This window comes from Misgurnus anguillicaudatus, chromosome 17 (assembly GCF_027580225.2).
Source record: "Misgurnus anguillicaudatus chromosome 17, ASM2758022v2, whole genome shotgun sequence".
Lineage (NCBI taxonomy): Eukaryota > Metazoa > Chordata > Actinopteri > Cypriniformes > Cobitidae > Misgurnus > Misgurnus anguillicaudatus.
This window is the reverse complement of record NC_073353.2, coordinates 32,022,717-32,037,773: the sequence shown is the minus strand read 5'-3', so window position 1 is coordinate 32,037,773 and position 15,057 is coordinate 32,022,717. Positions and strand designations below refer to the sequence as shown.

The window sequence follows — 15,057 nt, the reverse complement described above, 5'->3', positions numbered from 1 at the left end:
ATGATGACACAATTTTCATTTTTTGGGTGAACTACCCCTTTAACGAAAATAAAATGAGTAAACTATATAAAAAAAATCAACTTTTGTTTTTTAACCAAAATTTGAGTTAAAAAAAACCTGAAAAGTTTGATTAATTTGAGTAATTCTCAAATTCCAAAATACATTATTAAGTAAATTCAACTTTTTGTTAAATTGTATCATGTACAATCCACTTAAATTTGTAAGAAGGAAATTAACCTAATAATTTTGTGTTGAAACTACATGAATGATTTCAGTAGACATAACTAACTAAGCATTAGATTAGTAGTTACCAGCATGCTTTGCATGGTACTGCATTTGGAGTAAAATTTGAAACTGCTATTTTATCTTTTTTTAAAACTAAAAAGAAAGACTTGTTAAGTGTTCATTTATCTTTGAGACTAAGAAGATGTTTATGTTTCATCTTTTAATTTTGCAGTTACCACACTTAGTTAAGTAGATTTATGTTGTTTACATATGTGTTACTTGACAAATATTACTGCAAAAAAACTAAAATGAAGTAAATTCATTGTACTCATTGCAACATTTTATTTATAAAGTTACTATTTTTAATGTAATCAGCCTAGACTTTATTTCACTTAAGCCACACAAAAGTAATTTTCCCATGATTTTACATTAACATTCAGGCATTAAGCAGACACTTTTATTCCTAAGGATATACAAGAATGAACAGCAATAAAGGGATAAGTCAGTAATATGAATATAAGTGCTATAGACAGTTTCAGCAGTAACAACATAAACAAGCGGCTTTCGTGGTCATCACGTAACTTCCGGTAAACTCCGCTAAGAATATATAATATAAATCCTTTTAAAGTAGTTTATTTATATAACAATCAAAATTAACAACACGTACACTAGGAAACCAAAACATTTATATTTTCGACGAGGTATTTGGTCAGTTTAGCAACTAGTCAGACCAATAAACAAACATAAACCAGAAGTAAAGTTCTGACCAGACACGCAATTGCGTGACCGCACATTCATCTGATGAAACCGTCTATACAAAGTTACAAAGCTCTGCATTTGATTATAAGAGTTTTTTTCATAGCTTAACAGATTTATTGTGTCTTTAATGAGAATAATGTTGCTAAAAAAATTTTTTATTGTTTTACAGCCCTTACAATCAAACAAGAGGAAGGTACTGAGGAGGAGACGGAGAGGCGGCCGATTGGTCCAGATGAGACGGGGCACAGTGGGGAGGAAGGATCTGGATTGGAGGACCCCATGATTGACAGTCCAAACAACATACAAGACGCTGGGCCAGGAACAGAAGCACAAAGTGAAATAGGACTAAGACAGCCTAATGGTAAATACGTGTTTTATTTCGAAATAGGTCTAGATAACATATTTCAGTACTTATAGGAGGTCACAATTTACTACATGGTCAAAAAAAGTCAAAAAACGGCTGTCACTAGGGGGTACCCTTTTAAAAAGTACATATTTGCATCTAAAGAGTTCATATTAGTTCCCTTAGGGGTACATATTGATACCAAATGTATACATATCTATACCTAAATGCTACATATTAGCATTTATGACAGCTTTGGACTTTTTTTCTAACAGCGTATAGTGTATATTTTTATAAATATTTCTTTAGCTTCACTTTTACATTGGTTGTGTAAATTGGCGTGTGTGATGTGTAAAGTCAACTCCAATAGTTGCGTAAAGTCATTGTGTTATCACTTAAGTTCATCTACAGGAACAAAAAAGTGTGTTAAAAAGATAAAAGATCAGATTTAGCTTATTTAAAAAGAACACAGTTTAAATCTGACAATGTAATAAACAAACACAACTAACAATGCACAGTTTAAACGTTTGCCGCAATCCATTGTGACACTTCTCCAGTAAGTTTCGACAGAAAACATTTCACCGACTTCCCATTAAAATGGCAAAACTCTGCCGTGACCAAGGTCTGTCGCTCATGCGTTCTTCCTTTTTCAGTGTTAAAAGGGTGTGGAGAGAGTAGCTGTTCAGTAAGTAGACAATAGTTAAGAATTATTCTCAGGGAAAACATCCCAGGAATCTTCCACAACCTGTTCCCAAGCCCAGGGCTGACGCTGATACCGCCTGACGGCACGATAACAGGACTGGCTCATGTGTCGCTTTTCCAAGTCTTTATCTCGGCACACAATGAGAACAAATTTGACTTTATCGAGTCACGGCAGCATCCTTTTGACCTACAGTAGGTGGGGTTGACAAAACAGATGATGGATAATGTGTTCACCAAACCTTTAATTGAGAGTCGAGCTATATTTAGAGCAGGTGCTTACAGTACATCGCAGGACTCATGTATGAGTAATCCAATGAATTTAAGACGACAACAAAAGCTAAACAGATCGTGTCTTATCGTAGAAGAGAAAATGTGAAAGCTTGTCTTTGAGTCCGCCTTCAACAAGGAAAAACTTCAACAGTAGTGGTTTAAATGTCATGACGGAAGTCACATGGTTTCATTAGAAAGAAACTATTGGAGACGTTAACGAAATACATGTTTATTAAAGAAACTTGATGTCTAATTTAAAAACCCTTTATTATAATAATGGAAACATTCATATATTTTATATATCGCACGGCTCGGATTGAAAATAAGCAGTGGTTTTATGTGCTGTGGTAGACGGTCTATTTATAGACAGCTACCTTGGTAAGACTGCAGTATGTGTATGTGTATATATATATATACAGTGCTTAACAAATTTATTAAACCACCTGATTCAAAGAGTCTTTGTTCGTCTCAATGACTATCCAAGATCGTGAAGTGCTTTAATGTGGACTCTTTTCTTTTCAGAAAGTTGACATTTCACCATTTTGAATTTGTGTTTTATACCCACATGTGAGGCGGCACATTCAACTTGTTCTTAGAAGTCAGAAATGATTCAAGCATAACATTTAACCATTAAAGCTTTTTTCTATTAAGGACTGCAAGTAAATAACTGTAATTGGGCATCTGAATAAAAATAAAAACAAAGTGCTTTACTATTTTTTCAGCATTTTTTAAATTCATGGATAACAATAATTATTCATTTTATAGCATTAGAAATACAACTGTGACTAAAGACTAAAGAATGCATACTGTTTGGTTTAAGTCGCCATGAAATGGAAGTAGTGATTGTCTTATTTTCCCCATGGTGACGTACAGTACTGTGCAAAAGACCACCATGCCAGAATTAGATTTGTTGTTTTTGCAATCTTATAGTGATCATATTTAATTGTTTCTCAGTCTCTTTAATAGAATACATCCAGAAAATACAGGAAATGTGTATATAGTATTAAAAACTGTATACAACAAAACTAATGTGTTTCAAGTGTTTAGGGTAAACTCCCCTTGCACTTGAGCAATAGCAGGAAACTGCAGGATCTCTTAAACCTAAATAAAATTAAATCCTAATTTCTAATTTGAAAGAAATTAGTATTTTTACGTCAGTCTGCTCAAGATATCTTTAGTGCCCAGAGCGGTCACACTAAACATCGGCGATGCCTAAAGATGACATTTAGTCCTGAAAAAAACTTTTACATTTTTTTTACATATTTCCTGTATTTTCTGGTTGTATCTTAGTAAAATAGATTAAAAAATAAATATGGATGGACATTAAAACTTCTTAACCAACAAACATGGTGGTGGTGGCCTAAGACTTTTGCACAGTACTGTATATCCAAGTGAAACGGCTTCTGAAATGAAAAAGGTGGGGCCGGACTTTAATTTGTCCATTGATTGATTGGATCGTTGGAAGTTGAATCATGTTGCTAATTGCTATTCGCTGCGATTTTTCCCGTACCCCGCCCACCTGCCATACAATATGACCGGAGGTAAAGAGAGATCGCTTCAATTAGAGAAGGAGATTTGCATTTTTGATTAAAGATTATGAGGACACATTTTTTTTATTGTAAAAAATGCCACGATATTTTTAAAAATTAGTTTTCATTTCAATTACATTGCCACTTTAATCATTACAGAAACATAAAAAATTATTTTCCCCATGGTGACGTATATCCAAGTGAAATGGCATCTGAAATGAATAAAAAAGGTAGGGCTGCACTTGAATTCGTGAGTTGATTGATTGGATCGTTGGAAGTTGAGTCAAGTTGCTAATTGCTGCGATTTTTTTCCCGGACCACGCCCACCTGCCATACTGTAAAGAGAGATCGCTTCAATTAGAGGAGGAGATTTGCATATTTGATTAAAGATTATGAGGACACTTTTTTTTAATTTGTAAAAAATGCCACAATATTTTAAAAATAAAGTTTTTTATTTCAATTACATTGCCACTTTAACCATTACAGAAACATAAAAAATTATTTTCCCCATGGTGACGTATATCCAAGTGAAATGGCATCTGAAATGAAAAAAAGGTGGGGCTGGACTTTAATTCGTTTGTTGATTGATTGGATCGTTGGAAGTTGAGTCATGTTGCTAGTTGCTAACTGGAAATCGCTGCGAATTTGTACAAAATGCCACAATATTCAAAAATTACATTTTTTCATTTCAATTACATTGCGACTTTAACCATTATGGAAACATAAAAAAAAAAGATTTTCCCCATGGTGACGTATATCCAAGTGAAATGGCTTCTGAAATGAATAAAAAAGGTAGGGCTGCACTTGAATTCGTCCGTTAATTGATTGGATCGTTGGAAGTTGAGTCATGTTGCTAATTGCTAATCGCTGCGATTTTCCCGGACCCCGCCCACCTGCCATACAATATGACCGGACGTAAAGAGAGATCGCTTCAATTAGAGGAGGAGATTTGCATTTTTGATTAAAGATTATGAGGACACATTTTTTTTTATTGTAAAAAATGCCACAATATTTTAAAAAATTAGTTTTTCATTTCAATGACATTGCGACTTTAACCATTAGGAAACATAAAAAACGATTTTCCCCATGGTGACGTATATCCAAGTGAAATGGCTCCTGAAATGAATAAAAAAGGTAGGGCTGCACTTGAATTCATCCGTTGATTGATTGGATCGTTGGAAGATGAGTCATGTTGCTAATTGCTAATTGCTGCGATTTTCCCGGACCCCGCCCACCTGCCATACCCTATGACCGGAGGTAAAGAGAGATCGCTTCAAGGAGAGGAGGAGATTTGCATTTTTGATTAAAAATTATGAGGACACATTCTTTTTTTTTTATTTGTAAAAAATGCCACAATATTTAAAAATTGCAGTTTTTCATTTCAATTATATTGGTACTTTAACCATTACAGAAACATAAAAAATTATTTTCCCCATGGTGACGTATATCCAAGTGAAATGGCTTCTGAAATGAAAAAAAGGTGGGGCTGGACTTTAATTCGTTTGTTGATTGATTGGATCGTTGAAAGTTGAGTCATGTTGCTAATTGCTAATTGCTGCGATTTTCCCGGACCCGGCCCACCTGCCATTCCATATGACCGGAGGTAAAGAGAAAATCGCTTCAAGTAGAGAAGGAGATTTGCATTTTTGATTAAAGATTATGAGGACACATGATTTTTTTTAATTTGTAAAAAATGCTCCAATATTTAAAAAATACAGTTTTTGCATTTCAATTAAATTGATAATAATAATAATAATAATATATTTTATTTATTGCGCACTTTACATCAATTCAATGACCTGCAAGGGCTACAAAACACATGAAACAACATAAAAGACTAAAACAACTTAAAAGAAACTTTGCGACTTTAACCATTACAGAAACATTATTTCTGTAACCAACTAACAATATGTTAGTTTAGGGCAGCTATGGTGCAAACCTTACATTGGGTGATGGTCTAATTAATTTGTAAGTATTTACAGACTAAAAGAGACTGAAAGGGAAAAAAATTACATCTCTGCACTTTTGCAACGTGTATATACGTTATGTATAATTACTTTTTTCTCTATCCATCAGGTGAGCGGCCATTCCAGTGTAACCAGTGTGGAGTTTCGTTTACTCAAAAGGGTAACCTGCTGAGACACATCAAGCTGCACACGGGAGAGAAGCCCTTCAAATGTCCTTTCTGCAACTACGCATGCCGTCGGCGTGACGCTCTCACCGGACATTTGCGCACCCACTCAGGTCAGACATTTGTTTACGGAGAGATATTCATTCGCGTCCGGGTGGTAGTTTGACATTATTATGTGACATAGATAAATTATTGCGGTTCTGTGACCACAGCTGACATATTCTGGAAAAAGCAACCACATCTGTCCTGTTCTGAGCTTACCCGGGTCGGCTCGGAGGGACGTGAACAGACAATCTAGTAAGCGCTGTGGTTAGGCCTCTTAGGACACTCTTAGCTGTTGTGTTGCCTGCAAGCCAGAGGAAACGCTCTCTGTCAACCAAAGGGAAATGTCACTTTGGTGAAGCAGCAGTCTCTAACCCACTTTCATATCAGCTCACCATCAGATGTCTAGTCCTCAATGTTAAAGATCCAGGTCAGGCGATACCATCAGCGCTCACTTCGGGACTTCACGAGCTGTCACTCAGGGACGGACTTGTTAGAATGAATAAGGAGAGGAACAGGACCGGCCTATCGCTCTAATCGTGTTATATTTTCTCGTTTTTTGTCATTTCCTGTTTTGCTGCTCTGATCTCTGTGTGCAGGGATAGTGCAGTTTTTAGGCCAGGCAGCTGATGTCTGTGGTGTCCTGTTTTTCGTGGGCAGCATGTCTTGAAATATTACTTAAAAACACAGCTTTGGTTTCAGATGGTCGTAATGGGAGAGATGATGACCACCGCATGCTTTTGTTTGCACGCAGACTAGCAGCCACACGGTGGACTAAATTTTTGGTGAAAATTATAATTAGTTTTGATATAGATAATGATTTGGATTGGATAGTGAAGGACATTTGCTTGGCATACATGGAAATTTCCACCTCATGATGTTGTTTGAGAAAACGCACAGAGCTGTAATCTAGGGAAAAGGTAATTTCTTTGAAAAAACTTAAATGTGAGTAAGAACAGGTAGGTGTGTCCAAATTTTTGACTAATGGTGTCGATCCTCCATCATTTAAACAGCTAACTATGCAAAATGCGTGGTGGATGTGTGTTGTGGTCTATCATATTGCTATCAAATGTCAATGAGAAAGCTTTTACCACCGAAGCCTACGCACACAGCTATCTCACCGAACTTACAATGTTGAGCATGTCAATATTTGTGGCCAATGAGATGTAATAGATCATTCGCATATCCTTTTCCATAGGCATCACCAGGAGACACCACAAGAAAGGTCTGATCTACCACAGCGTGAGACACGTTACGTTGTAGTTCGAGTCATTTTAATGAGTAATAGCAACAATGTTGTCTGTCCCCACCCATTAATGACCGTGTGCCTTCCCATCAGCCACCTCAGATGGAGAAGAATGCGAGGAACTCAGCAGGTCCGACGGCTTCTTGTTTAAGGAGCGCCACGTGAAAGGACTCTTCCCGTTTTAGCTTCTGGCAATAGGGGGATTGGTGACAAACGGTTAAGAAAGGGAGCAAAACATGCAAACATAATATCAGCCAGCCAATGGTTCACCGACAGTCCAATACGTTCGCATGCACGCCACAGACTTGTTTCAGCTGTTTTGTAAAAGATGAAACTGAAACATCATATATTCCTTCACGGTTTTAGGTGTGTGTCATTATGTTGATGAATTTGCCTCTGTTTGACTTGGCTGTTTTTGGTACCTTTGTCATCCGATTTACACAGTTGATGTTTTAAGATGGTGCGTGTTGAGTAAGTTAGGTACTTGTGCTGATGCACTACAATTGATAGGCAGTTACTTGAAATGAAATGTCATCCCCATAGCACAGCTTCCTGTTTTCAACCCGAATGGATGCGGTTTAGAGGGCTTTAACGCCATCTGCATGTATTTGCATTTGAATAAATGCTTAGGCAGGGATTTTTTTTTCTGAATCGTCCAAACTTTGCCACAAGAAGTCGAAGGGTCGGGAACAGCTCATCCGGATTTAGGCAAATTCGGAGATTTTTGTTTATAAAAGGTCACGTGTTTCTTTCCAATGCGTATTAGCATGATTGTTTGTCCCAGACTTTACAGTTTGCAGGTGTCTTAACAGTTCATTGAACCAAACATATCACTTCTTTTTTTTGTATCCATTTATAGTGCAGATTTGTACGTCTGGATGCACATATCCTTCCAAATGTCATCACTAAACCATTTCTGGTGCACGATGCAGACATCCAAATTCCAAAAACCTCCTGTTTATTAGAAATATTGAAAGTGTGACCACAAATGACTCTTTTACCAAGTGAAATGTTTCTAATACAGTCATATAAAGATACACTGACATATAAAGATTCTTGAACCCTACATCCCCTGACTACCTGACATTTACACAACTACATCGAAACCCAAGTTCACAAGAGGTCGGGTTATCAAGTAATCTTTAAAGTTGACGCGTGATGAGAATTCCCATTAATGACTTAGTTATTAGTCATTAAAGAGGTTTCGGGTGTCTTAAATATACATTTATAAAAGTGTGCTTGATAATTTCAGTATAAATATAATGACGTTTTAGATTTAAGTTTAGCATCAAATGATTTTGAAATTAGAAAATAAACAAATTAGCCTCTAAAAGTGCTAGGGGTTGTTTTAAAGCATTAGTCCATTTAAAAAAAAAAACTCACCACCATGTCATCCAAAATGTTGTTGTCTTTTTTTGTTCAGTCGAGAAGAAATTATGTTTTTTAACTCTTTCACCGCCATTGACGAGATATCTCAAAATGTGGTATTTTTGCAGAAACCTACCCATATTCAAAAGCTGATTACAAAAGAACCACTGAAGGTAGGATGAAACGGGTTTTTTTGTTTTAAAGCAGAGGGTCTGTTCTTTCATTTGGTATATTGAATGTTTATATATTTAAAGAAGAACATTTTCTGGAAGGCATTAAACTTTTGTGAAAATCATGAAAAACGCTGGCGCTGGCTGGCAACTTTTTTAAAAAACGCTGGCGGTGAAAGAGTTAAGGAAACATTCCAGGATTTTTCTCAATTTAATGGACTTTAATGGACCCCAAGGTGTTATCTAGCAAAACGATTGTCATTTTTTACAAGAAAAATAAAAAATATGCACTTTTAAACCACAACTTCTCGTCTATTGCTGGTCCTGTGACGAGCCAGCACGACCTCACGTAATTGCGTAATGACGTCGAAAGGTCACGTGTCACATATATGAAACGGACATTTGCGGACCATTTTAAACAATAAACTGACACAAAGACATTAATTAGTATCATTCGACATACAACACCATCGGAACGGTCCTCTTTCTCCACACTTGTAAACAATGGGGCGTAGTTTCGCATACATCATCCGTGACCTCTTGACGTGATGACGTACTGCGTGAGGTCGCGCTGGCGCGTCACAGGACATGAGATAGACGAGAAGTTGTGGTTTAAAAGTGCATATTTTTCTTGTCAAAAATGACAATCGTTTCGCTAGATAAGACCCTTAAGCTTCATTTGGGAACGTTTAGAGAAACTGCAATTTTAAACTGCATTGGAACTAATAAGTGTTGGGATCCATTAAAGTCCATTAAAATGAGAAAAATCCTGGAATGTTTTCTTCAAAAAACATAATTTCTTCTCGACTGAACAAAGAAAGACGTCAGCGTTTTGGATGACATGGTGGTGAGTAAATTATCTGGATTTTTTAAAAGAAAATTGACTAATCCTATTGGATAGACCACACTGCTGATTAACAATAACCAATAAAACGTTGGGTCATTTTAACCCTGCAGTGTCTGACACACAACCGTGGGTTAAAACAACCTAGTATTTTAAATGCTAGGTTTTTTTCATCCCAGCATTCGGGTGAAAAAGGACCAAATCCCACCTTATGCTGGGTTGTTTGAGTAAAATATAGGCATTATCTGGGTTAATTATCCCAGCAAATTGGTTTTGTTTCTTTTTGACCCAACCCTGATGGGTTAAAAATAACCCAGCATTTTTAAGAGCGTAAACTAATGGAAAGATGATACATGATGAATACATAATATAAACATCTGCAAGCAAACCAAAAGTTGATTTTTTGAGTCAGCCATTACCGACATATGCAATCCCTCTTTTTTCCCACAGAATTGGTGAGGTGTGTTACTCAACATGCATACATGTGAAAGGTCACTTTATACAGTCTTGTTCAGTAGCTGTCTCACTTTCACTCTTTGCTTCAGACTGAAAGCACTACAGTGCTTTGAAGAGGGTTACTGAAATGTGTCTGGGGTATTTTTACAATTGGCACGCTTTACAGGTAATCCCACAGGCTTGCTAGTAACAGGTGTGAATGTTCACTATTTTCTCACGTGCAGCAGAAGACTGGTTAACTGCTCGCATGGAGTATGAGTCAAGCTCGTTTCGCTGCCGAGCTCTTTATGAACAATTCTGAAAGTCCCTTACACCAGAGAATTGACCACAGAGCTTAAAGCAGGCCCTATATTGAATTCGATCGGGGTTTTGGCTGACATAACAGAAAAGAGGAGAGGTAACGGTGGGCTGCGTTCCGACTCCATGCCGATGACTGAATCAGAAAACATGACGGATAGTTGAATGAATCAGTCGATCTGTGAATGAAACGTGAAATGAATCAATGAAAGAAGCGTTCCATTAGCTACTGGAAAACTCGCAGGGCACGGCCTCTGTTTCTGGAGGCTAAACCTTCACAGCCACCTTCGTACTCTCCTCTGCCCACGGTGGAAGGACACGGTGCTTGTTCCTATAGCTTCTTCTTTGTTTGGAGGTTTGGTCCCTTGCACTGACCTAGTCTTAGTGGAACCGAGACGGTGAATCACTTCACACCTTATCCGGTTGAGAAGAAACACTCCTTCTTTTTTCTGCTTATTGTTCAGAGACTTTCCAAGCGATCGCTTGTGGCTTGACTGAGCGTGGTGCCAACAGCAGATCGATGTAGATGTTACGCGCGGCTACTATCGTGTTGTAGTGGTTTATTTGTGTGCGGGGTTGTTTCTTTGCATGGTTCGACGTCTCGATCGGTATCTTCTGCTCGAGACATCTCGCCCTGGGGTTGCATCATCGCAAATTCTGAACGTGCCCACTCACAGGGTTACTCAGTCAGAGAGTGAAACTCGGTTGTGTGAGCGGTCTGAATGAGTTGTTTTGCCTCCTAATGCTTATTTTTCTGTTCTCTGATTGTCTCTTTCAGTGGGCAAACCACACAAGTGCAACTACTGTGGGCGGAGCTACAAACAGCGTACGTCATTGGAGGAGCACAAAGAACGGTGTCATAATTACTTGCAGGGCGCCGGCATGGACTCCGCCTCCAATCCTGGCCCCTATCCAGGTGTGTGGTTCATGCATACTTCATTGAGAATGTTTTGCACTTCATTAATTGAGAATAACTATGACTTCTTGTGAAATTGTTTGTTGTTGTGATGTTCCTCGGGTGTGTTCCTTGGAAGCTACTTATTTATTTTATTTGCGTTATGCTGTAATACAGTTCCTAGTTAAAGTCAGTTTTTAAACTAATTTCTGCTTTAAATTAATAAATAATCAAAAGCATTAGAATGTTAAAAAGAAACTGCAACCCTAAATAAAGCACTGCCACCCCACACTTAAAAATAAATTCTCTTGCGGTTTCTTGCTCGGGGTGCAGATAACCATTAATGTCCACATCATCACTCGGTTGCCCTACAGGTTCTTTGTAGTAAAAGAAAGGTAAAAAATAAATGTTTTTTTTTTTTTTGGGGGGGGGGCAGATATGGTCTTTCTGTGGCATCACTATGAAGAGCCCATTATAACACCTTTATTTTTAAGATTTGTATCCGGTGCCAATGCATTGGTTTTCAAGTGTGTAAAATTAAAGTGTACACAGTTTCCTGATCAGGTTTGCAGCAGTCACACTTTTATGTGATGAGAAGAAAAGACAATGTACTAGGAAACAATGCCATGAAAGCATGTCTTTCTGTAGTAAAAGTCTGAACAAATTACTCTTATGAACCTGTTCATAAGAGTGAATCAAAAACACACAACACAACCAGTCTAGCAGCGATCACAGTCAGCATTTTTATAAATATGCACATCTAGCGTGTCCCGATTATAGCCTTGCCCACTATAATCAATAGTCCCAGCGAGTTGTTATACAGATACTTTATTTATTTTATTATTGCATAGATTTAAAAAAAAAAAACTTGTTCACATTGACCAAGGAGATAAAACCCTCCATCAGTCCACAGGTATTAGGTGATTCGGTTTGTTCATATCTTTCTTGTGTCATTCGGTGGATATGGAGGTTGGACAGGGGTGGAAGCTTGTGTTGTTGTTTGATTTTTATGGTTAATTCATAAAAGTTCATGTCTGTGTTTTGTACTGCTATTAGTTCAGCAGACGTGCATTAACCTCCCAAGACCCGAGCTTTGGTTTGTCTTTTATTCAGATTTCTTCCAGCCATTTTGGGGTTAGGTTGAACCTATAAAAAAAATAACCAAATATTTTTCTTAGAACATGAAGCAGTATAATTGTCCACATTTGTGTACAACAGGGTCCAGTTACATAGAATTAAGTATTATGGTGCAAACAACAAAAAAATGTGATGTCCATCCATATCTTAGGAGGTTAAACTTGACACGAGAGATTAATTCTCCACAGCTTTATTGTTTAAGTATTGCAAATCTGTAACAGTTTAAAGTGTTTGGAGGTGTTTGTTTTTAATTATTTTAATTATATCGGACATAAACACATCATTGGGTTTGCTGTAATGGCCACTTTTACATGAAAATTCACCATGGTTTTACTATATTAGCCATGATTACCACAAATAATAATCGCACATTTATCATTGTCACACTTTGGAGGCCATACCTGTAGATTAACCATGATATTATTGGTCAAATTATTGTAATTAAAATGGTAATCAATCTCTCCTGAAGTGGTTGGTGCCCTCATGGCAACATTTTTGTTGACCCTAGGACAACATTTTAATCAACCAATCGGATTTCAGAAACAAGTTCACAGTTTGTTTCAAGCTCAAGCTTACAACCAGGATTAGCTGCTTCTAGACCATTGTTTTTTACTTATCATTTCCCGCTGGTTTTAGGGTTAATTTATGGTTAGGGTTGGGGGCGTCATGCACTATTTTTTCTTTTTTTTTAAGGGGGCACAGTTTGCACAGCTCACAGAAATTTGTTCATGCACAGACATCAAACGAAATATTATAGAGCTTTCAGTCTTTTCAATAGCACTTACATTTCTAACAATCTGAACACCACTGCTTTCATGCAAAAACCTCCAAAATAAAAGTGTTGACTAACTTTCATATCAAATATTCAATTGGAATAATTACATATTGGTATCATATTTACATCTGAAACAGCATGTTTTATTTATTTAAGTGTCATTAATGCATTTTGCACAGCAACTGCATTATTCTATAAAATTAATGTAATTTTAAATCCATAAAGTATATAAACAATGAAAATGAAATAAGCTATAGCCACGTGATTATGATTTTAATGTTTAAAAATGATTTAAAAAAAATGTGTAGATAAAATTATTAGAGGAACTTATTACATCAAATTTTATCTCGTCTATGAGCATGTGTGATTCCGCGCCCCGTGAACTCTGGCGAACTTTGGCGTTGTACCAAGAAGATGAATCTAGAAATATACTAATATAACGTCGAGACTTTCACAATGTAAACCATACATTTTCTACACAGAGGAGGTTAACTGGACATTACTGTTCTGGGGTTTGGAAATGTGAGCGTTTCTTACACGTTTTAATTTGTCAGATAGCAAAATGCAGCAGTAACAGCAAAGATCCCGTGAGCACGCTCGGACGCTAACGAAGTCTGCGACTGCGCTGTCTGCAGCGCCTGCCACCAGAATAAAGTAATATAACACAATCAAAACAGCGAAAAGTGACAAGGATGCAGCACAGAATTGATAATATTGACAAATAACAGATTAATGGACGCCGCTTTGATTTTGAGGTTGCATGCAAAATCCATTTGGCTCAAAAAAACCAAGGGGGCAAGTGCCCCCTCAGTTTGAATAGGCATGACGCCTCTGGTTGGGGTTTGGGGTGGAAGTAGGTTTTATTAGAAAAAAAAATTCTTGTTGTCAGGTCAAGCTCGGAAAAAAACTTTGTTACAGGGTTATAAAATAAAACCCCCAAAAACTTTTGAACCATAAAAATGCATTACAAGGTATACATTTTTATCACTATGTGTGTTCAAACCCATGACATTTTGCGCTGTTAACGCAATTAATTTAGCTTTTAGTTATAAAAGCCAACACCAACGCTGTGTATTTATATTACTGCACCAAGAACTTGTGGTGTAACCTAAATCTTATCTGTTTTCTCAGGAGAAGTTCAGAAGGACCAGAGACCTCTGGATTCGGCTGGCATGGCAGCGTTCGACCGGCCTCCTGTAATTGAAAGATTGCAGGGGAATGTAGGTAAACGGAAGAGTACCACGCCACAGAAGTTTGTGGGTGAGTGTCACCTCAGCAGAAAGTGTGGTTGAATCTACTGTATGCAACACATTGATCTTCAAAGTTTTAGTGGTGCTAATGAATGTAGGCAGGTCACATGGTTTAAAAAACCGAATGTGATTCAACCTCACACATGCAGTCACTGTTATAAGTGTGGACGCGGTGATAACGCTGCGTGGGAACGTACTCAGAATCACTAGTGTAGTTTATCGCTATCGTCTCCTGATTTGAAATCATGTACTTTGCACGGGCCGATTCCCGTCTTGCAGGTTACATTTTTTAAGATGCACCAGATTATAGCAGTTTGGGATAATTTGCTGTGACTGTCGAGCATCGCTCCACCGGAGCGATCCAGACACCTGAATCAGATGTTTATTAATGTTGAAATTTTGTGAGCAAGGTGCAGTCTTTAAAAGACAGCTTGCTTGTGCTGCTAAGAATGATAATTGTAGCGTATTATTATTATTATTATACTAATGCTCAGCATCTGGTTAAACTGGATTATGGGTATTTAGTAAGTCATTCAGATTTTTTTGTGCTGCGTGTTTTTTGGTTTATAATGCTACATTTCCTTATAAGATAAAATAGAGCATTAAAATGAACAATCG

General features: G+C 37.2%; 1 protein-coding gene across 5 annotated transcripts in view; it reads left to right on the top strand.

Annotated features, from left to right (window-relative positions):
- ikzf2 (IKAROS family zinc finger 2) overlaps positions 1-15,057 on the top strand; it is a 35,506-nt gene that overhangs the window by 16,095 nt on the left and 4,354 nt on the right. For all 5 annotated transcript variants that reach the window (XM_055215649.2, XM_055215644.2, XM_055215648.2 and 2 more), the window contains 4 exons: positions 1,154-1,345; positions 5,905-6,072; positions 11,161-11,298; positions 14,321-14,449. In XM_055215649.2, coding sequence (XP_055071624.2) covers positions 1,154-1,345; positions 5,905-6,072; positions 11,161-11,298; positions 14,321-14,449 — 627 coding nt within the window. The remainder of the gene's footprint in view (positions 1-1,153; positions 1,346-5,904; positions 6,073-11,160; positions 11,299-14,320; positions 14,450-15,057) is intronic.